Source organism: Emydura macquarii, unplaced genomic scaffold (assembly GCF_026122565.2).
Source record: "Emydura macquarii macquarii isolate MOO-44397 ecotype Brisbane River unplaced genomic scaffold, CSIRO-AGI_Emac_v2 contig_2897, whole genome shotgun sequence".
In the NCBI taxonomy this organism is placed as follows: domain Eukaryota; kingdom Metazoa; phylum Chordata; order Testudines; family Chelidae; genus Emydura; species Emydura macquarii.
The window spans coordinates 36,935,032-36,959,934 of NW_027133034.1; the positions used below are offsets into that span (position 1 = coordinate 36,935,032).

A 24,903-nucleotide genomic window follows, 5' to 3' on the forward strand; every position below is an offset into this window, starting at 1 on the left:
CAGTGAGGTGGGGCAGTGGGCTTAAGTTCTCATGTTGCAATTTAGCATATAAAACTCATGGCAGATGTCCAGTGCAGGTACTCATTATGGAAGGCATATGGTTACTGGAAAAAAAAGGATTTGAAAGAAATCTTCTCTTAAAGTAGCTGAAGAAGTAGAGGGTTAGGGTGCCTATATCTGGAGCAACAGGGATCTGACCCTCCCTCTTTTTTTTGATCTGCTCCTTAAGGGAGTTGAGGGAGGGGAGTTATGTGGAGATGATTAAGGAAATGCAGAGTACCTGCACTATGCAATATTATTGCCAGGTATACCAAGATATTTTGAGTGAATGATGTTGCAACCTCGCTAAACCATGTTCATTGCCATCTCTCTCTTCCAGTAGGCCAGAGAATAGTGATATGACTTTCACCTCACACCCACTAAAAGTTTTTTATGTAACTGACTTCATTAGTCTGGCTAATCTTCATCAGATCAACATGATCTTGACTTCCCCTAGCACATAGATAATTTTTAGAGCCACATCCTGCAAACATGCACATGAGTAACTTTGACTTTAAGAAAATGAAAATAAAGAAAGCATAAACTAGACCAAGCAATACCTAAGATAAATTAGGAGGGCTAAGATGAAATTTGAAGAGTAAGTATCTAAAAGTCCAAAAACAAATTATTTACGTTTATCAGAAATGGGAAATGTGAGAGAGAATTACTGGCTTCTAATCTGAGGTGCTATAAGATTTCTTTGCATCAGTGTTTACTGCACAGAATGTTGGAAAGATCTATCCCAAACCTGCTATTTTCTGACAATGACAAGGAATTATTGGGGATTGAGGAGCCAAAAAAGGTGCTAAAATATTTACTCCAACAGACAGATCACACACTTTTCTCCCCTGTCCATAATACATATTCACTTACTGACTTCTGTCTAATCTCAGGACAGGTGATCTAATGGTGTTCAATTTCTCAATGGTACAATGATCATCTCTGGCATGTGCCCATTTACTCTGTAGTTTACCCTTTATACACTGGGCAAGAAACAAAATAAATGTATGTTGAATACCTTAGTAATCTTAGACCACCATTTCAAGTTGTTCATAAAGAAGGAAACCTATTTCTTCCTGTATACCAATGAGCCCTCACTTCGCTATAGCAAGCTTTGATTTCTTCTTTTTAAAAAAAAAAAAAAAGAGTGGTTGGTTTTGTTCTGGCTAAAATAAAGGCACAAAGGGAAAACATGGTACTACTTGAAGAGGAAAGTCAAGGAAATGGACTGGGAATATACTAAAATTCCTTCCGCAGAACTTTTATGCAGACTGGCCAGAAAAAGGTATGAGCTCAATAAGCTGTGTATGGCCCAAGCAGAGTTTGTGCTTTTTCAGTTAAAGCAGTTCTTCTGGGAGTTGAGGGAGAAGGCAGGTAGGCTGTTTTTTATGTGCTGTCTTAAGCAAATGGCAGCTAAGGGAACTGTTTCAGCAATCTGAAATGAGCATAATAAATTATGCACAACACCCAAGAATATGAATAAACTGTTTAATTTTTATAAAGGTCCATGCAATTTTGATTCTGACCCTTCACACACAACCCTGGAAATTTTCTTTGCTAAAATACGAATGCCCCAACTCTGAGGCCCAGCAAAAACATTTGGACTCCTGTTAGCATCATCAGAGCTGCCAGTGCCCCAAAGTCCATGAAATTGAGGAAGGCTTCTGCCCCAGATGGCATTCTTGTTTTTGTTTTAATTTAAAAGAAAAAAATCCAAATGCCTGTTCAAATTCCATCTACCCGCCCTCAGAGTAAGTCTTGATTTTCAGTTGTTCACAAACTGGATCAGGATTTCACACCATGCTTGAACTATAGATTGATCTTTCTAAGAGTGGTGTGAAAATATTGATCAAAATTTTGGTAGCTAGGCTGGAGGAAGTTGTGCCCAATATACATCTAGATCATGTGGGACTAATAATAGGCTTCATGATTTGGATAACTTACGGCTGTTTGTAGATATAATAGTGGCTTTTAGGCTTGGATGTGGAAAAGATACTGAACTGTGAATACATGATGTATCCAGTCCAGAGATTTGGTTTGGGGCCTGTTTTAGTGACTGGGTTAACTGCTATATAAGGGCCCTATCTCTTGTATCTTAACCAATGGCATCATTTCAGACTCATTTAACCACTGCAGAGGCACCCAGATGTTGTTGCCCACTCTCCCCTCTTGTGTTCAATCTGGCTGTAGTGCCCGCAGCGATTGCCATACATTCTCACCCAAAAATACTCGAAGTATTAAGAATGGCCCATTGGCATATCATTTCATGCTATAGGCAGATAATGATCTTTTGTTGCTAAAAAACCACAATCTCTATCCTCTTAGCATTAATCCAAAATTTTTCTCACTTTGACTACAGCTTTAATTTAGAGAAGTCGCATCTGCTAGTGATTTCACAGCTGCCTTTTAGCAGAGCTTTCTCTCAGTGGAGCTTTCATAGGTGGTCAGAGGCAATTAAATAGTTGGGGATAAAAGTACCAAGAAACTCTGAAAAGCGTGTCCAAATTAATTTGGAACCCCCCGTGTACAACTAGCAGAAGCAATTCTTTGAACTTTGGGGGAAAATTAACACTGCTAAGGTGAACTTCATTTTCAGTGAGCTACTTGTCTTTTAACTATCTTATTTTACAAGTCTTAAGATCATTAAGATGGGTATATGATCCTGGGGCATTGTCCCAGGCCCATCTTGGAGGATGCTTTAGCTTGGTGGTTCCCAACCCCGTGGCCCATGGGGGCTTTCAGACTGGCCCACCACTCCCTTCCCGCTGGCTGCAGAAGTGAGCCACTGCCTATGGACCCAAGTGGAGCGCAGGGTTACCTGCTGCAGCCAGGAGGACGGGAGATCCTCCCTGCTGAACTCCTTCCCGCTGTCTGCAGAGACTGGTGGCCCTTCAGGGTTATGAAAATTGTATTTGTGGCCCTCAAGCCAAAAAGGTTGGGAACCACTACGTGAGCTGCTAATTGATAGGAGTGATTTAAGAGTCTGACATGCAGAATTATGTTGCCTCTCATGTCCCAGGTCTCTCTCACTGGTTCCAATACATAAAAAATAACACCCATTTATGAGTGGGGATCACAGGAATATTAATTAACTAGTCCTGCTATTGGAGTTCTTGGGATCCTCATCCTACCTGACAGAGAAAAACAGAGCACTCTCTGTAGTGGCCACCAGGAGTTTTTGGATCCTTTGGGCCAATAGATTTCATTTTCACCATGATACCATACAAAAGCCGCTATCTGGGGGTAATTCTAATTTACAGGTTGGCTACGATCCAATCATATGGAGAGAATAGCTAGAGAGGCATTATGCACCTTTCCATTGATTGACAATGGTGGGGTCATCTTACACGTCTTACAACATCAGTGTAACCGCCCAGGAGCAGTGCTATGGTGGCATATACAGCTGAAACATTTGACCTATTTATTTATATTTATTGACTTTGACTTGGATGCCCTGGGACTGCCAAAGATCTCTGAAATACAAAATGTAATAGAGATGCACCCCAAACTCTCCAGGCCCATGTCCTCCATGTATGCCTTTGTGATTAAAAAGGACTCTTTGATTCTTGAAGATATTAAAGCATGGTATTATGAGCCAGAACATCCTTTAAAGACTCTACAATGGTCAACTGTATTACGCAACATGCTTCTATAGGTTTGTTTAGTTCAACAAAAGATATATTTGATATTTTGTTTTAATATTAAAGGAAGCTAAATGGCTTTTGCATACACAGACATTAGTATTATGCTGTATGCTACAGATGGCAATTTTAAGCTTATAATTTTCTGCCTTTGTATTGTAATGTTTGATGAAAAGCACCAATGAATAAGAACCCTGAAAAAATTATACAGATGAACCAATAAAATGTCTTTTACATGCCTGTAGTCTTGATTTAACTATAGTGATGGATTTAAGATTGGACTCTGGTTACTGAAGTAAATAGCATAAGTTGCAAGGCATGGTAACTTAGTTCCTTTTTAGTATCTACTGGTTGGTTTGAGGGTGACAGTTGCCTGGCTGCACAGCATGTAATTGGTGGAAAAGCAGACTAAGGTGAACATAGATGATGTGAAGTGAGGGAAAAGGAAAAACTGTGCCACAAAATTGAGATGCCATTGTGGGAGACAGTGAGTGATTAATGCAAACGGTCAAGATGCTTTAATATGGTTCACTTTGACTAAGGCTAGCTCTCTGGATAAAGATCACAAAACCTCCATTGGAGGCTAACAGCTGTTGGTCATTATTAGTTGGGGCATTATTTGAACCTGTAAACTATACGGTACTGGAAATGCTTTGTATTTCCATACCAGTCCCTTAAACCAGAAGTGTAGAATATACCTGTCCCTCAGCAGAGGGAAAAGGGAGGACCTGAATGGTGACAAGTTCAAAGCTTGTGAGGTTGTGGGGGAGATGTCCCCATGTGACCAGTGCATGTTGGGTGGAGGCTCATATGCTCTGTTTGAATCCCAGCTACCCACGGTGACAATTTGTGCATGGGGCTGGCTCCTCCTCTTCTCACCCTCCTTTTTCCCCCTTCCTCATCTCCCTGAGTACATATCATGGATGCATGCTGGGTGCAAGGCCTTTGCTACGGGGTCAGGAAACAAGCATGGGATGACTGTCATGTTGATTTCCAGAGCAACCGGAGGGGAGGGAGAGGGTGAATGAGAAAAATATAAAGTGTGTGGGTGCGGGGGAGGCAGTGAGTTCTCACAAGGCTGTGAGAATTAGCTTCGATTGCAAGATGGTGGTATTCTGGGTAATGGTAACAAGATTCCAGGGGGTGGGGATCCGGGGACCTGCCTCCTCCCACCCTACCTCAGGGTACCCAGGATGCAGGCACCACTGGGAATCAGACCAGCATACAATGTCTACACTGAAGAGACGAGAACTTTTAACCTCTCAGGGGGGACTCAATCTACAGTTTGAAAACCAATGCCCTAAACCAGTGTTTCTCAATGACTGGTCCATGGACTGGCACTGGTTCCTGAGATCTCCCTGATACAGTATAGGAAGCCTGAGATCTCCCTCATACAGTATAGGAAGCCAGTCCCTGGTATCACAAAGGTTGAGAAACACTGCCCTAAACCATCCAGTTGCTTTTGTCAGTAAACAGTGTAGCAGAGAAACTGATCAGCCAGCTACAGGCAAAGAAATAATCTTTTTACATCCAGTAGAACATATGCATACATGAGTTATGACTTCCTGGATTACCTAGCAGAACTGAAAGTAAAATAGAACACACCAGTGAGTGGCTTGCCAGGGCAAAATGCCCTTCCCCCCATGTAAGCTAGTTAAAATAGTTTGTGCTGTTTTTCATCAGTATTGCATATCAGAGTTGCAGAGAGTTAGAAGAAATGTGATAACCATGTGTGTTGATTGGACTGCAGGCAGCCTATGGGTCACAGGTTGAGAAGCACTGCCTTGATGGCTTCTGTACTTTATGCCACCTTCCTAGTGATATTGTCAAATACTCCATTTTGCTTCATTTGAAATTATTCCTGCATTGTTCGTTTTCAGCTCAGAAAATCATACTAACCTGATGGAACTTTAAAAAAAAAAAAAAAAAAAAAAAAACCACTTCATTAAGCTATCTAGGATGAAATTCTGGCTGCACTGAAGTACAGGAATAGAACTCCTATTGACTTGAGTGGAGTCAGGACTTCACCCTGATCATCTGAGATTTTAGTCTACTAGAAGAGCTCAAAATTCTTCACAAATTTTTGGTGTTTTTGAGAATGATGAAACAGAACGAATTCAGAATGCTTGCTCCTACCTCCTCAGATAGAAACATAAGTAATACCTGGTGCTCATTGTTTATCATTATTGCGTTGTATCTTTCTGTCTCTGAGATTTCTCTTCTATATGTTGAAGTCTGAAGGTGTCATAGCACTTAGAATGCTGCCTGAATCTTTTAATGAATGTGCAGGGGGTCCTTTCAATTGATAGAGAGATGAAACTTCATTGTTATGTAGTGCCTAAATAATGAGGTCTCTTAAGCACTGTGGCTATGATTCAAATATTTTCCTGTTTGTCTCAGTGAACGAGATCTGCCACTAATGGACACAAATTAGGTATTTTGTCTTTTAGTGATGCACTGTGGGCTGATCTACCCATGGATTTTTTTTTGTTTTTAATCTATGTAACTACCTGTTTAGAAACTGATGTAATTAAATTGGTTCAGCCTTCTAATGTGAATGCAGTTATATAAGCACCTTTATACCATTGTAACTATATTTTGATATAACTATCAGTTTCTAAACTATACTTAAATCAATACAAGAGTGGTGTTTAGATCACACCAGAAAAGAATAAATCCCTCTAATAACTTCAATCAGTGAGGATTATTGTAGCTTTCACTTGTAAAGGAATTTATCATCAGGGCTGCAGTTACTGTGATTCTGCATTTGTGGAACCAGACCGAGAATCCACTTTCTGCTGCAGAAATATGCAGCAAAATCTAAGCTTTCATTTTTTTAAAGAATTGTTTTGCAGAAAACCTTTCAAATGTAAAACTAGTAAAATCTGATACAGAATTGTCTTTCTGAATCTGTATCCTGCAACAATAGCACTAATAGATGTGTGAATTGCCCTCACTAACCTAAGTGTTAAATGAAACGTAATGATAACCTTAACTATTAATTTGCCATCTATTTAACGGTTTACCATTTTACTAAAAACTTTCACCAAACATCTTTCTGTTGTCTATGGGTACAATGGTAGATATTGGGGCCGCATTTTGCTCAGTGGTTTCTGGGAGTAGGAAGTAAGTGCAAGCTTCCTACTCACATTTTTCCAGTCATCTATCTCTTTTCTAGCAATAAAGATTAGTGTAGCATGGCTCAGAATAAGCTGTTGATGGGTATTGCTAGATGGAAAGAACATCATCTGCTAAATGACGTGACTTTGTGTGTTTTTGTTGTATGTAAATTATTAAAGATTTGCTTGGTAATGAAATAGAAGATGATGGAAGTTTGATGGAGAATAACAAATGACTGCTCTGACAATGGGATTCATTAAGGAAACTTCATTAAATGTGTTTATGAAGTTATTTTTGTTGGCAGAGAGAGAGAAGTACATGATTTTGTTTGAGGCAGTTTTTTGTAAATCTACTTTGCGGGTGAAGAATTTTCAAAGATGCATCAGAAGTTTTCAAAGTACAGTATATTTAAAATGGCATAGCATCTAAATCACTTCCTCCTAAAATAATTAGTCCATAAAGACATGGCTTTCCTGAAAAGTTTACAGTCTAAGGCCCCAGTCCTGCAATTTGTTGCATGGGTGGACTGCTGTGCCCATGAAGACTCGCGCTGACTTTAGTGGGGCTTTGCATGATTGCATCAGTTGATTTTTATTCAACAGATTGCAGGCGTGGGGTTTAAATTCTGGTGTGACACATCAAGTGAGTATAGTAAACAAAACATGGGAAAGGAAAGAGGTAGGACAAGAGTTTAAATGTGTCACCACGAAATCCTATTATTTTAAGTGTGTTCCCTGTTCTTTTTTAATTTTCTGGTTCTATATTAACTCATTCTGTATACGTAATATTGAAAAAGTGGGTTTTTAGAAGGGTTTGAATGAGGGAAAAGGTGGTGGCTTGGTAAACTGTTCCTAGTTTGAGTAACATTCCAGGAACGGTATCTGGCTCAACCTTATCTGGTTGCTGTGTTAATGCTGACTTGGTTTTCCCTGGCTGGTAAGTTTGGGTTAGCACTTCAGCTGAAACAAAAGATGTAAAATGGAGCACTGCATGCTGAAACTGCTCATGTACTAATTACAAATGTTGTTGTTATCCGTACATCAGAGCATTTGGTTTGCAGGAGGAAGTTCTGGCAGGGGATCAAAAGTGATTTAGTACAATGTTGAAAATAAACTGTTTTGAAGCTCTTACTTTTCAATCAAAAATAGAAATCAATATTTACTATAGAGACCCCCATTAAAATATGGCAGGTGTTCTCGAGCATTAACCATCAGGGTTTGTTTTCAAGCCTTTATATAGCACAGTTGAACATTGTTTTACACAGGTACTTTCATTCTTGCTTAACCACAACATCCTTCCTGAAAATTTAACAGAATTAAATCCTATTCAGTGACACAGGGCCTGAGTCTCTGTGCTCTCAAGTTTAGACTGTGGCTTTTATGCATGGAAAGGATTAGGCCTATTTGATAGTTACCTCCTCTTATTGCACCATGCTTTGTTCTGCTGGGTCACATAACTTCCTGGGGTTAATTCAATTGAGGTTTCTCAAGAAATCTAGGGAAGCTATTTGTCATTTTAGGTAGCTTCTTCAATTGAGCCTTCTTAGCAAAATATAATAATTCTTTCTTCAAAGTCTGCAAGCATAGCAATCTTCCCCCAAATTAGTCTCTTGCACCTATAGTTCTAGTAACTAGACTTCCTGACTCTTACCTCAAGGCCTCAACAATACAGAGTTCTCGACCAGTCTCCCCTTTTGTCCATTTGGCTGTCTGGAGCAGTTCCCCTCAACAATAATTTCAGTAGCAGCCCTTTGGGATACTGCCTCTGGCTCCTCAATTTCCTGGTAAGTGTTGCAATTTTTTGCTGCCCTCTCTATATAAGGGTCACCTAATTAATGTCCATGTCTTTCTCGGGTGCAGTGGGTGGGGCTAATCAGACAGCTAGGCCAGCTCCAAGGCCTTTGATCTCAAGAGAATGGTATCCCTTATTCTTTCACAATGCCAATCTGAGCCTGCTTTCAATGGAGCTGTGCTGATTTGCACCAGCTGAGTACCTGGGCCACTGGTACTATTAGTCCACCATACATGTAGATGGGTGTATGAGTGGTAGCTTCATACTTGGTTTTATATTTGACCCAATGAGCTTGTAAACCTCTTATTAACTTCTTTAAAGACTTATTCCTCCAATATGTAAGCATCTTTTGCAGGACAGGAGCCCTTGCTGTACTTGGGTGTAATCTATAAGTATCAACAGATGTAACTCCTGACTTCACTGGTATAACTGAGCTCAGAATCAGGCTCACTGTGTTTTGACCTTCCTTAACACACTTTTTAAATGATGACATAGTTTGAGTGTAGCAGCAATTTTACTTGTCTGCCTCCAAATTTCAAAAGTACATTTTCCCCCCTATGTTGCACTTGAACAGCATTTTGTTCAATAAATACATGGCATGTGGGATGTAGAATATTATGTTTTCTGTCATGCTAAATGGCCCTAAAGGCTGTTTGACTGTATTGTTGAAGCAAGCTGTTTGCTGCTGGGATAAGACTTACAGGCCACTTGCTTAAAGTCTTTTCGTTTACTTCACATCCATTTATTTATAACAAAAACATTTTAGTGTATTGTTGTAGTAAAGGCATTAAATCCAGTTAGTCATGGGATAGCATCATCCAGTTACTCATTGGATTGCACAATATGTTGCAAATTTGGAGATCTGGGTAAAATACTAAACTCAGGAAGTGAAACTTACATCCTCTGCTTCACCTGGATGAATCTCATGGGCTGGGGAAAGGGAGACGGGGAAAGGAGGAGACAATCTCCCATAGCAGCCAAATATATGCCATGGTATAAAGTGCAACCTGAATTGTGCAGTTTCTCTAGAAATTCTTTAGGAAAAAATAAACTGGTTTTCTATTATACACAAGCAAAATGGGAGCAATTACCTAACTGTAAAATCTCAATAGTGTTTTAACACTTAGATAGATATGGATCAGAACTCTCAAACTGAAACTGTCAGCTGTCTTAGCAGGATCTCCTCAGCAGATAATGTGTTCACAGGTTCTCACCCTCTAATCAAAGGTTATGAATAGGCCTCATCTACTCTAACTGAATTGACTTTGTTAGCACTTGGACTCCCCCATTGTTGTTTCTTACCCTTGGGTGGGTGGGTGTGTGCGTGTGTGTGTACACACACGCTTCCTATCTGTGATTCCTACTTCATGCATCTGACGAAGTGGGTTGCAGCCCACAAAAGCTTATGCCCACAGAAATTTGTTAGTTTTTAAGGTGCTACAGGACTCTCGTTGTTTCACCAGATAATGACATCAGTCATTGTCATGACCAAGAACACATTAGGATTCTTGAAAACAAACATTTTGTACATATATAGGACTGCAAATCAACCGTTCATGTTTTAAGGCCCACAGATTTCTTATGGGTACTTCAGTCTGCTTGCAGCTTGGGGGACAGAACAAGACCTTTCAGTCACTGGCACAATGGAAATGCTCTACTTCCATGGATGCTGAAACTGGGGATGCTGCGGCACCCCCTGGCTTGAACTAATAATAACCCAAAAACATGGTTTCCTCCTTTAGCACCCCCACTATAAAAATTGTTCCAGCACCACTGCCTACCTCCTGAAATTCCTTCAGGCTTTTTCTGTTTCTGTAGCAGCTGGTGACTCAGCCAGTCCTCCCTCGCTGGAGAGCTTTTTGAGGAAAATTCCAAACTTTATTTGATTTTTATTTATTTCCGACACTGTGGTACATCAACGTCAGTATGTTGATGGGAGATACGAAAGCTACGTCTAATAGCTTGCATATCTCCCATTGACTGCCAGTGGCAGTGTAGACCAGGCCTGAGAAACAGGCTGAGAAAAAGCTTAAGGCAAAAGGAAGGGAAGAAGAAAATTCAGTTTTCTCTGAATAGAGAGGTAAAGCTGAATCAAACACACGAGTGATACAAATTTTGGAATATCTTGGATTCAGGGTAGTCAGACACTTGGTGCCAGGAAAGTAAATTGGAGGCTGTTGCTGAGGATGAATACTGTCAGGTAGAGGTAGAGCTGGTTCAATTTTTTTCATCTGATTGTTTTTCTGTTAAAATGCCCATTTCACAAAACTGAAGTTTTCCATAAATTTTTGTCCCATAATCTTGAGCTGGAGAGGCAGAGAGCACTGGGTGCTCTGCCTGCCTTTTCTTCCTGCTGCTCTCCACCCACTCAGGAGCAGATCCTCTGGTGGCACCCTGCCTCTCTGGCAGCCAGGTTAGAAAGTTCTTGTCCATTTGAAATTGAAAAGTGCCTTTCAGGTGGGGAGCCAGGAAGGCAAAAACACTTTTCAGTTTCCCCCCTCCAAAAATGGTAAATTTTTCACAAAAAGGGATATCATTTTCTGGCCAGCTCTAGGTATAAGATCTTACCTCAGAAGGCTGTTGTTGCCATAATAGAAAACAAGTGATCTTTAAAAAAAAAAAAAAAAAAAAATCCTTTTATTTTAAAAAGATTAGGTTTGAAAAATTGCCACCAGCTCTAGTGATGAAATAGGTAGATGGAATATATATATATATATATATATATATATATATATATATACTTCATCTATAATTAAAGGTGGGAGGGAATACATTTTTTTCCCATTTTATAGAAGAATGGCCATAGCGGGTCAAATCAGTCAGATCACAGGTCATCAGTGGTCCATCTAGCCAAGGATTTTGTCTCTGACTGTGGCTAGTGCCAGCTGCTTCAGAGGATATGAACACAGAGTAATTTTGAATGATCCATCGCCTGTCATTCATCCCAGCTTTTGGAAGTCTGAGATTTCGGGACATCCAGAGGATGGGGTTGTGTCCCTGACCCTCTTGACTAATAGCCATTTGTACTGGAGTAAGTTACCTCTTTCTTTTCAAAGGGTAGTTGTTTATCTTCTTCATCTTTATCTTACACTGGTGAAAAACAGATACAAAATTACAGTTCCTTTCATGTATATTTATTTGCCACTTACAAACCTGGGACTGTGGCTTTGAGTATTTAGCAATTAAAAATAGGAAATTATAGATGAGTCACTACTCAGGTTTCTGTTACACAATTAAAAAAAAGTCCTAAGTTGCAGTAAAACTGAATTTGCAAACAAAAACATGAACTGTATTCAAACAAAATAACTTCAATTGTTTTTAAATATATTGGTCAACATATATTAGTGGTGAAATATGGAGCATCACAAAGATAACAATGGTGATAAAATGTACATTGAAGAAAACAAATGTAAGTGCTTTATTTAAATAGCACATATATAAAAGTTTTTCTTTCTTAAGAAACTAGGGAAATTTACAAACACAAATTTTGTTTAACAGTATTTATGGTTGCTGTCATCAAGAAACTAAGTCATAAATGTTTTGGAAATACAGTACAAAGTTAACGATTAAAAGATTGCCAAGCCAAGCAGTCGTCAGGAAATGCCAGAATGAACATTGCCTATGTGACCTTAAATTAATCCTGTGTGCATATGCGTTATGATACAGCCTTTAATTACATGATTCCATATTTTTTAACAGAGGACTTCTGGTTCATTCAGTGCACAGGATGGATTGGCTCAGGGCTGTGTAGTGAAGGAGGCTGTGGTCTACAGGAACCCTGAAGATTTGTAGTGAAAGAGGCAAGGGATTGTAGTAAGAGAAAGGAATATCAATCTTGTGGTTAGAACAGTTAACCATTCATCATAGGGCATTCATTTGTGCCTCTGCCACTCTGTTCCTATGTGATACCCAGCAAGTCACTTACTTACACCAAACTTTTCACAGATAGTCACTTCTGCATGTAATTAAAGGTTGTGTCATAATGCATATGTACAAGGGGGCTGTGAATTAAGGTTGCATGGGCAACATTCATTCTGTCATTTCTTAACTTGAGTGCTTGACTTTGCAACCTTTTAATACTTTTAATCCTTAACTTTGTTTCCCATTTTTGTATAGTGGTTTGTTGATGACAGCAACCTTAACTAACGTTCAAATTTTTTGCTTCTGAATTTAGGTGAAGCTCAATGAAATTATGTATTTTCAGAACATGTAAGAACATCCATTTCAAAATGTCATGAATCAGTAACAAGTTACAATTGAAGATCCATTTACTTTAAAATTAGACTATTGAGAAATTTACTTCTGGTTTAGTGCTTTAGCTGAAAATTAAAGCAGCACTCTCATTGATTTGATAAAAGCACTGGTCAAGAGTTTAATGCACTATCTACTAAACATAAAATGCTATGGTAATTGATATCTTTATCCTGATCTTTTTAATCAGACATCTTTTCATCATACTCATGATTCTGTGGGCTACAATTTTTATTGTATTTCAGAGTTCTGTGGCAATGATGGTTGTGTTAGTTAAATAAACTGTTTTCTTTCAAGACAATGAAAATATAGATGACTTTTTGTGAATTAAGTTGAATCCAAGAACTGTAATATCATTTAGCTAACAAAAGTTATTCCTAAATAGAATGAGACAAACTACTAACATAACAAAATAATTTCAAAGTAAAGTATACAGCTGACAAGAGTAGTTTTCAGGCATTGTTTCCCTTAGAGGATTTCTAGTTGTCTGAGAGCTTAAATACTTAATATCTTCTGTTTCATAGCAAAAGGCCTTTACTCGTTGTATCTGCCATTCCATGCTTTTATTTGACTTGATAGTGAAGATAACATTATTTTTTCAAGACTTTCACTACATTCTAGGACACTAGAGAAGAAAAAAATTTCCTTCAGTCTCTGCTTCTTCAGATGTCTTTGCACTAATTTTAAGAAATGGCAGATCTATGTCACAATAAAGATATAGGTCTGATTGTGGGGTGTCTATTCTGGATACTTGTGTGGAAGGAAATATTTTCCACTGCAAGTGACATGGTGGAGTGTGAGTTTTTAGAAACTGTTGTTGAAGCTATTAAACAGCAGATTCAGAGATGTGTCTAGTCTGGTTTGTTGCAAACAGACACTGCCTGATTTGTATCTCTTATATATGCAACAGGTGGCACGAGGTCAAACAGCAGTCAGTGGTTGAAAGACACTTTCATTTTTGGCTCCGGTGTTAACGTAGGCTATGATAGTCTTGAGTGCATAGGCATGGCTTATTTGGACATAAATTTCAGTAAGATGCAGGACATAAAATAAAACAAATACCTAAATGTAGATTTAAAATCCTTGTAAAACATGTCAAAATAGCAAGTTTTAATCCCTGGGTATTGTTTCCAATTCTGTCTTGTACACTTATACTGTGAGGTGTTAGGTAATCTGTTGGTTATAAAGTTTCTGTCTTAACATTTTCCCAAAGAAGACTGCAGCCTTTCAGTGATACTGATGTACTAGTAGCCATTTTCCGACTGCTGTTTTAATGGTTGTGCTTGTAAAAGATGATTGGAAAGGTGGTTCATTTGACCGTCCTGTCTATAGCTTCAGTCTCCATTTTTAATCATTTAGTTGAACAAGCACCTCTCCTGATGCAGAGATAGTGGCTTGACTTTCTACTACTTACTGTTTGCAGTGTTGTAGCTGTGTTGGTCCCAGTACATTAGAGACCCAAGGTGGGTGAGGTAATAGCTTTTATTGGACCAATTTCTGTTGGTGAAAGAGACGTATCACTGTTAGCTATAAGTAAAAGGAAATTTGCAAAAGCTATGAAAATATAGCCAGGGTCTCCGCTTTCAGGATGATTGTATACTTTCTGGGAAGCTGTCCCCTGGATGGTATAACTAGAGAGAACTTGTGGAATTCAGACAAGATGAGGAAGGAATAGCATGGGGAACACCTGCAGTTCCTGTACTGATATTTGTAGAAAGAGTCAATTTGTTAAAATGCTATGGAAATGGTGTTATATAAATAATACTAATCAATACTTAGTGCTTCCATTCCTTTCTTGTCATCTTATTCCCTTCAGATCCCATTTTCTTATTTTGGCAAACCTACCACTCTGGTACGTAGTCAAGGTAGCACTAGCAGTGATAGCAGACATGCCAAGGACGTTCCCACCAGTTTCTGGGGGGGTTGATTACGCTGTGCCCCCACTGCCTGTGCTGCTGTGGCTACACTGCTACTTTTATTTGCACTAGCTCAATGAGAACTAGTGTGAGTCTGTGTATGCAAAATGGGACTCTCACCCCTAGCTCGTAGCGTAAACATAGCTTAAGCGTTAGCTGCTAATAATGTGTTAGGAATTAGCCAACTGGGCTTTCCCTGATGACGATTAGGTCAAGCATCTTGTCTGCTGCCGAAGTCCTCACTACTGTGACATACGTTCAGCATGAGTCTAGATTGGGGTAGGAGGTGAGAGTTCAGAGCTCTCTTCTGGAACATACATCCACTCTGCCTGGCTCCACTCCATTAGATCACAAACGTATAATTGACTCCACATGAGTGGATATTTGTGCCTGTGAGGCATTCTACTGAAGTCGGAGAGAGACTGCATGGGCTTGGGGTTCATTTTAAGATGTGTGTTTTGTTCTTTATTCTGCCATATGGAAAGTTAGAAGAAAATTGTGTTAACTGAAAATGTTAAAAACATTTGTTATTTTGTGGGTTTTTTGCCTTTCAGAGAACAAATACAATTGGAACTAGTAATGCAGATTTTCCCTTGGCTGATCCCGGAATGTACCAGTTGGACATTATATTAAAAAAGGGTCAAAATTTAGCAGCACGGGATCGTGGAGGTAAGAATATGCTGATAAATGTGGTTTTGTATGTGTTGTGTAAGTTACTTTTGGTAGTTGAATGAAATACAGTAGTAATACTTCTAATGACTTATTAGCTTAAAAACTGTCTCTAAGGACTTTCCTATATGGGAACACTCAGGAAAGTTAAGCCAAATGAACTAAAGGTGTGAATTTAAAATGCATTAGTTAAACCATATTAACCCTCTGTGTGGACACTTTCATTCAGAAGCTATAGCTAAAGTGAACTGTGGGTGCTTTACTTCTGAATGAGCGCATCCACACAGGAGTTTAATGTGATTTAACTAATGCACTTAAATTCCCCCTTCAGTTAACTGGGCTTAACTTTCCCAAGTGTCCCCATGTAGACAAGCTCTAAGTGTTAGGCTGTAATGTTTAGCTAAGAACAGATACACCCAAATGCATTACTTTGAGGTAAATGCACACACATGGAAAAACTCTACTTGATCAGTTTTGTCATTGTTGGTCTTGCAAATATAGTGTGTCTGAAACTGCTGGCTACATATTAATCCTTTATAAGTTGCATTTGGATCATGCACTGGGCACCCTAGTTTAGAAAAAGGAAACATTCTTACAGGGCAAATTGACCATTAGGAGTATATGGTTTGATTCCCCGACCCCTACCCCTCATGCTGCAGAACCTGCATCTGCAGCTCCCAATGAAAACCAGACCACCTGAATGTGGTACATTCAGGTTTTTCTGAGACGTACTTTTGATGTGAAAATCTGACAAAAAATACTTTGAATCTGTTGCAAAATAGACCCCGTCAGACATTGAGGGAGCTGTGCGGGAACTATAATGGCAGCAATAATATTGTCCAGAATCTTTCCAGGAAACACTCATTGGTCATATCATATGATCAGTGTAAAGTTGTCTGGCTAGATTCAGATCTCGGGTACGGTGGTGTAAATCTGGAGTAACTCTATTTAAGTCAATGTAACAGAGATCTGAATGTGACTCTTGGTTTCAAGAATAACTCGTCACTCTGTTCTTGGTGTATAGGTACACTAGCTAAGTGTGCTTGATGTTCATAAAAAAAGATATTACAATGTTCCGTATATTTGACTCAGTCTCTGAATCATAAATGCATCAGAATAAAAACATAACTTATTTTATTTAAAGGTGAAATTAAAATCTGAGTACAAACTTCTTGTTTTTTATGTGAGCAAGGTTCTTATAACTAACCATCATAGTTACATTGTGTTGTTTATCTTTTATAATTTAGGAGCTTAATTCCTTTGGTAGGCCTTTAGAGATATGGGGATGTTAATTAAGCTACCATGCAAAGGAGCATCTGAACTCTCTGCACACTGCAGAGTTGCTCTTCATTAGCCTTGTGTAGGCCAGGACAGAAGATGGTGTTGAGGCAGACCATAAGAAGGACCATACAATTACATATATCCAGTTGTCCTAATACCCTGGGCTAAGAGCATAGAGGTGTTTCTGTGATATTGCAGTCCACAGGCTCGAATAGTGTTCTCAGGAATGTTTCACCGTAGCTTCCCACTCTAAGCCCCTGCTTACAGGAGTGAATTTCTTTCCCACCCCTTCAGTCTTAACACATGTGCAGTTCAGCCAGATAGTCTAATTACTTGATTTTCATGTGGGTGAAATTAATTTCACTCACATAGTGATTAAACTACATGATAGAGAATAATTCACTTTTAATCTTACCTTTCCATGTTCACTAGTTTGTGAACAGAATTCCACACCTATTTACCGGAACCACTTTATAAACATGTTGTAAACCTGGAATTCCAAAACTAAATTATTACTAATATTTTCCCTGTCAAGTCATACATCACCATCTTTGCTTGGAAGATTTGAATGTGAATCTTGCATGCTTCCATTTTCCCAAATGTGAATACACAGAGCTCTCATTAGTCTTGGACAGAAAAGTTTGCAGCTGTATTTATGTAGCTAACTACAATGCCAACATTAATCATGGCAATTAGTTGGTAAATAGTACTGTTAATAATCAGAGATGATCAAACTAGTTAAGCAGGGGAAAACATCATTCTTTTTCTAATAAGAGGACCAACAATTTGCAGCCGTATGTAATGACGTGTTGATGTCTCAATTTGAAAAGATCACCTAATGTTAGCAAATGGAACATCCTCGTTCCTGTATGTGCAATATAACAGAAGGAAATACTGCTGTTCATCCCCAGTCACTTTCCTAGACTGGAAATCCCACCCTCATATCCATCCAGCCTCCTATCCCAAAACAGTGTAGAACTTCTGCACTGCTACATTTTTTGCTTCTGGCAATAGTATAATGATCACTGGCATGACTTAGAACTTAGTCAAGCCCCTTTCGAAATAACCCAGGTGTTCAATTAAGTTTGATTATTTATTTTGCAAGGTTTTTTCTTAGTGGATTTGGAAAATGGTTACACTTTGGGTCTGTCAGATGGTGGAAGCAACTGGAGTTAATGGTAGACTTGCCTCAAACCCAACACCCATATATATATCTCCTATATGATACTCCATATAGATATGGAAGATAGTTTTCTGTTTGCCTCAATAATGTAAGATTACACCACTGGTTATAAAGTGTATTCAGACTCAAAAGATATAATGTGAAGCAATAACCTAGATAAACTTAAGGGACAAAAATGCTCCTACTAGTATGTATAGCATTACAAAGATACTGTCAAGAAGATTAGACTGAAATAACAAAGGGTCAAATTCTCCTCTCACCAGCAAAATTTGTAATTTAAGCACAAATTTAACATTAGGCATGTGTGTAAGGGCTTTGCTGAACAAGCATGGATTTAAGCACACATGCACATACTGTGGAGCTTAGTCAAGTATAACTCAATTGAAATAAATGGATTTAGACTGATTCAAATGAGAGCTGAATCAAGCCAAAACGTTGTACAAAATTTCATATAATATAAATATTTACGTGATTTTTTTATTTCAATAAAGTTTCTGTAAACATTTCTGTGGATTATTTGCAATTCATGTTTTAGCTCTTCTAATACACAAGAATCATTAATTGAAACTGGCTAGCCTGTTTTCATTGCCTAAATTGAGTGAAATACAAACAATAAACACTATAAATGATAAATATATTTAAAATTTGATTTCAGAGGGATGACTGAATGTGCTAAATTGAGCACATGCTTAAGTGTTTGCAGGGTTAAGGTCTAAATTAATATTTTAGATTTCAAATATTTTTTGTGGAAAACAAGTTTTAATTTTAAAAAGAAAAGCCTAATCTTCCTTAATTGAAAAGATATCTTTTGAATTTTAACCTTAACCTTGCCGTTTCTTGACTTTAGTCCTTTATTTTACATCCTTAATATTTAATGTATAAATTTTGTATAGACTAAAGAGAGAATGTGCTGAGATGCTTTGGTGTAAACAAGCTATATTTAGGATGGAGAGGCTAACATCTTGCTATTTTTATTGATGCAGACCCTTGAGTTTATAACTGTGTGTGGGAATAATTTAAAACAAAGTAACTTCTATGGGGGGCGGGGGATTCAGTAAAATAATGGCAAATGTTTAAATCCTTTTTAAAATATATGTAACACTGTTTGGGTTTAATGTAAATTCTTTGAAGCTACTTTATATTGGTGGCATTCCTTTTATTAATATTTAGAGATTGATATAAACTCTTACAAAACATGTAGCTAAAGTAGTTGTAGTTTCGCAAGAAAGAGACTTCCAGTAAGACAAAGTGAATGTTAATATTGTTGGGGGAAAAAAAACCAGTTTTCTAGTACGAAACACGAGTGGTTTTTCCACTCTTCAGTCATAAGAAATCAAAATTCTCATGATTTTTTTTTGAGTCTTACCTCAAAGTATTCTTTGTAATCTTAAAAATACCTTAGAGTGTATTTATAATAACTTCTTGAAACCCTGAAAACTATTTCCTTAGTACTATTTTCCTTCACTGTACATGTACACTGCTTTGGTCATCTTCGAGTAGATGCAGCTGTTTATTCCACTTAGTGTGCTGGGCATGCACACAACTGGAGCCAGAGAATTTTTCCTAGCAGTACCCTAGGAGGCAGTGTTCGTGCCTTGTGTTCATAGCCCATCCCTGATTATATGAGATGGCAATGCCTCAAACCCCCCTCAATTCCTTCTTACTACTTGAAACTGGAGTCGGAGCTTTGTTCGGTTCCTAACCTCACAACCTTTTTATTTCTTAGTGACTTTTTCTAGTTGTATATAGTCAATTAGTATACTGTTAGTAAGCTTTAATTTAAGTATTTCCCTGGTGATACCCTCACCAGGGTTTAAACGTTGTCTGTCGTGTGAGGGAGCGATTCATAACAACAATTCCACACACTGTGCTTCCGTGAAGCCTGTGTCAAAGAGTAGTGTTCGATTTGCAAACCGTTCATGAAACAAGCTCAGGTTGGCGAGGAATTGTCTAAAGCAGGACCTGCTTGAACAGTTCATGCAGCCTGTTTTGGCACTGATGCTATATGTTGAATTGGAGATCACCCTCGGGTTCTGACAGTGCTTCCATTTTGTGCTCTGGAATCTGTGCTTCTCTGAAGAGAGAGAGTCACTCCCTGAACAAAAGATTGCAGAAGGCCAATTGAGGTGGCTCAGGTTCGTGTGGGGACTTGTCTGCCTCCTCCAGAAGGAATGTGCACTGGCATAGTTTGAATGCCGGTGCATGGGATGGAGCAAAGTCCTGTACAACCGCTCCCTGGTACTGCATCAGGAAGTTAGAGAACCCATACCGTCGACTCCGGTTCCAGCCTTGGGGCATCCGTTCATGCCAGTAGCAGCTGTTTCCGCACAGGCAGAGTATCAGGCAATAATGAACTTGCTGTTTCAACATCTCCCTTGGTCCACAACCATGCCAGGGCTGCATTGTTTATAGTCCTGTTGGCTGGGCAGTCTGCTTGAACATACGAGTCTGTCTGCACTACACCCTGATATTTCCTTTGCACGGTCAGTGGAAGTGGGGTTGGTTCTGGGCTCTGCACAAGAGACCTCCTCAGCACTGGGAACTTCTTCAGCACTGCCGCTCTCAGTGCCACTGTTATGCGGCGACACCCACCACCCTACACTGCAGCACTCAGTTACCTAGTACCGCTGCCAACTTCAGGGACGACACCACTTCTGGCACCGGAAATGACGGAGGCATACTCTGTTGGCCATTTCCACCATTAGCACCAGTTCCTTCTTTTTTCTGGGCTATGGATGAATCAGAGAGGTTGCTCATGCCTTCAGAACTGGCTCCACCTTTATCCTCTGAAACCCAGGACTCCTTGGCATCCAAATTAGGATCTTCCTCCTCTTGCTCTCCATTGTCTGACCCACATTGGGAGCCATTCATGGAGCACTATGGGTACTAAGATTGGTGCTTATCTTGTGGTCAGGATAGGGGCCCCTGGCTTGGTGCCTACCGACCATCAATGCCCTATAAATTCTAGTGGCCTCCATGGATTGCTTCTTGGTTGCAGAGGTCCCCTCCTCATCTTACTCTAAGGAGAGATCACTGGCCAGGTGTATGGTGACCATTGATCCACCACAGGCCCAGACACTGGTGAACCTTCCTCTAGTGGAGCATCCAGAGTTGTCCCATCCAGGTCCATCAGCCCTGGAGTAAGATCTGGCTCTGGCACAGTTAACTACTTCACCTTTGTCCCTGGATGATTCTGCAGTGCCTGGCTCTTCCTCTCCTTCGGTACTGGAGGATTTCAAGGCATGCCAGGATCTTTTGCAGCACATGGATGCTTCCCTGGGAATTCAAGCAGAGTTTCTGCAGAAGAATACACATAAATTGTTGGATATCCTGCAGCCTCTGCTCTTGGGAGAGTCACCCTCCCTAACAACAAAACAATGTGCTCCCAGAGCCTAAGGTTCTTTGGAGCATGCTGGCTTTGGTACCACCTATTGCAAAGTGCATGGGGAAACTACTTCATTTTGGTGCAAGTATTTGAGGGCTTTGGAGCTGGATGGGAGTAAAAGTCCCTGGTTGTAACCACTGTGAACAATAGAGTCTGGCAGGGCAGACTTAAGTCCATTCCCAAGGATACACTCTAAACAGATGGACCTGATGGGTAGAAAGATTTACACCTCCTCTTCCTTGCAGATGCACATTGCTAATCAGCAGGCCTTGCTGTCCAAATACAAGTTTGTGAATTAGACAGCTATCTCTAAGTTTGCAGACCAGCTGCCTAAAGCCTCAAGGGAGGAATTTTGGGCATTTATCACTAAAGGCTGCTTGGTGGCTAAGACTTGGTTGGAAACTGCGGCATCCAGCGTGGACACTTCAGCCAGAGTGGTGGTATCGTCGGTGACCATGAGAAGGGCATCTTGGCTGCAGAATTCAGGCAAGACTCCCGATATGCAACAGGCCATTGAGGATTTGCCCAGTGCTGGCCTTGGGGGGGAAAATGGCACCCTGGGCAAACGTGTATCTTGATTCACCTGGGCCCCCCACCGCCCCTGGCCCCTGCTGCCTCCCTATCCATTCCTCCTTCACCCTTTGAGCCTGCTTCCTCCCTGGGCTCCCCTCCCCGCCTATCACCCCCAGCCCCCTTCCTCCTCTGCCATTGCCCCGAGCTCCATCCCATGGCCTCGCAGCCCCGATGTGCCACGCTCCTTGCCTCTTGACCACGGTGGCCTCCCAAGCACGCTCCCTAAGCCTCACCCGTTTGTGTCATATGCAGATCGTATGTAGGGCCAAGTGTTTTCTTTACAGATCTTTAAATGGAGAACATCCTGCATCAAGATTACATAGGAAATGGCTTTAGCTATACCTCCTCAGCGAGTGTGGGCTCATTCTATGAGGGCACAAGCTACATCCATAGCATTCTTCAGTAATGTCTCAATAGTGGACATTTTCAGGGCTGCTACATGTCATCCCATACATACATTTATGAACTATGCCATTACTGCATCTTCAAGGGCAGATACAATTTTTGGTAGGGTAGTATTGCAATCCTTGTTTAGGCAGACTCTGAACCCCACCTCCCTGCATGGATGCATCTACTCGAAGAAATGGTTATTTAATGTAACTATGGTTCTTTGATATGTGATGCAGATGTGTATTCCACAACCCACCCTCCATCCTCTCTGCATCAGAGTCCTGTCTGTTGGCAATTGGTGTGAACGAGCTGAGTGGGGTTGAGGTGACAGCGCCTCATGTAGGCAGGGGAGAGGCTGTGAGCATGAGTATCACTTCCTACAGGTACTGCTAGGCAAAATTCTCCTGCTCCAGTGCACTGAGTGTGCACACACCTAAGTAGAATACATGTCTGCATCACATCTTGAAGAACCCACAGTTATGGTAAGTAACCATTTCTTATTACAGGGTTATTCATTTAATTTTAGAGGAAATGGGGGACCAATAACACTTCTTTCAAAATATGAGGAATTACATATCTTTGGAAATTGATGTAAGAAAAATATCAGGTCTTTTTGTCAGCATATCAATTGCCTTTTAATTGTCAACTACTGTAGCTATTCTTTATGTGAAATGTTTCAGGAGGAGCCCCCAGAAACCTAGGCATTATTTAAGTTTATCAAAGTCTAAGGCCTAGATCCTGCAACTGAATCCATGTGAGCTGACCTGCCTTGTGTCCATGCAGAGTCCAGTTGACTTTAGGAATCTGCTTGTGTGAAGCTAGCAGTGTTGGGCTGGAATCGATTTACATACCCACAGCTGGGCACCTAGCTAACCGTACCAGTGAAGACCAGGATTCAATTTCTTCAACACAGAGCTATTTGTTTGAAAGCAGGTATCCCAGACAAATAGAAAGGACTATACAATACCTCTCCTTAGTAAGCCTCAATTTCCCAAGCATAAACCCTGAGTAACTATGTTGGCCCCACAATGTACCCTGATTAGAAAACAAAGCCGGTATAGCTACCACTTCTAGGTGAAGACTGTCTTTCTTCTTCCGGTTCCTTCAGGTACTTGGTCTGTTTTCTGAGTCCCTCATAGTGAGGTCTTGGCTACCTCAAAGCCCTCTGATTGATTTATGGTCCCTTGTAGGAGGATCTAGGTAACCCCTAGGCCCTCTGGTCCCAAAGTCCCTCTTCTGTCTGACAGTATCACCAACTTCTTTGGATATATGCGTGTATATGGATATATAACGTGATTTTTCCCAGTACTTATACCCTCATCCCAAAGAAGTCACATGTCCCCAAGATATGCTTGCAAAATATACTTTGCTAGCATATCATCTAATGTCATAATTTGGGAGGGGGCTACAGGGATGGGCTGATATTCACTTTTTCATTAACCACTCACCCAGGCACCTGATGTCATGTTGTTCTATAGGGTCAATTGACCCAGTTCAGTTAGCCTCAGGTTCACCATTACACACCTGTGTGTACACATTAGGAGAACTGGCCACTGGCTGACCATGACCATTGGTCTTCCACATTAGCACAGCTGCATACACAGGGCCTGGTCAAACATTCATGGCTCATGTCGGTGCCAAATGTGAGTTTGGCCTTTTCAGTGATTTTTTTTTTCCACTGTCCAGTGCGTAAGAGGCCCTGCTCCCAGAATCCTCTAGCACTCAGGCTCACCAAACTTGTTCATTGTAATACTATATAGTGATTCAGCATTGTCCCAACAAGCTGGATTGGGCCCTAAATGAAAGACTGGCTCTTGAAACACACAAAAACTAAAATTAAGAATGAACGAACACACATGCCCGCACATATAAAGTAATAAGCCAAAGGTAATATAGAATTAATTTCTTTGTGACAAATAAAAACTGAGTTCAATTTGATTACTTACTTCTGATAAGTCTCTTACACCAACATACATTGTGCTAGCGTTCTAAAATGAGAGACAATTGGAAGTGTGACAGAACAGAAATAGAAAAAATAAGTTCCCAAGCAGAAAGAGGTCTTCCTATTGCATTCCTTGTAATGCAAAATTTACACACATGCATAACATCACCCACTGAATAATCCCATTTGTGTAGTGGGTCTACTCACATACATAAAGTTAAGCACTGGTGTAAATCTTTTCAGAATCAGAGCTGTAGTTTATAAAAGAGAAGAGTAGGTGGAAATAATAAATGGTTTGGAGAAAGTTTGTAAGGCACTTCTGTTTTACCCTTCCCCAAATACTAAAAAAAAAAAAAAAAAAAAAAAGACAAATTAAAAATGGTTTGAAGGAAATTCAGCTTTGCTCAACATATATTTGTCCTGTGAATTTCATTTCTGTAGGATATTATTGAAATGAAAGTCTTAGCTCAATTAAAAATTAAAGGACATTCCATCTGCAATTACACTAAAATAATTTCAGGAGTTATTAATCCTTATACTTCAGAGCATAAAGTGTACACTACCTGGGTAAGGGAGAAAATTTCCCTTCGTGTATGTTACACAGTTAGTCAGGTAGAATGTGGTGGTTTTCACTTCCCTATGAAGTATCTGTTGGAGGCTGATTTGAAATGGATCATTTGAAATGGATTGCTCAATCTAGCAGTCACAGTACTAAATTAAAG

General features: G+C 39.9%; 1 protein-coding gene across 4 annotated transcripts in view; it reads left to right on the forward strand.

Moving 5' to 3' along the window:
• The window catches only part of MCTP1 (multiple C2 and transmembrane domain containing 1), a 413,595-nt gene that overhangs the window by 130,488 nt on the left and 258,204 nt on the right, over positions 1 to 24,903 (forward strand). For all 4 annotated transcript variants that reach the window (XM_067568438.1, XM_067568440.1, XM_067568437.1 and 1 more), the window contains one exon: positions 15,313 to 15,427. In XM_067568438.1, coding sequence (XP_067424539.1) covers positions 15,313 to 15,427 — 115 coding nt within the window. The remainder of the gene's footprint in view (positions 1 to 15,312; positions 15,428 to 24,903) is intronic.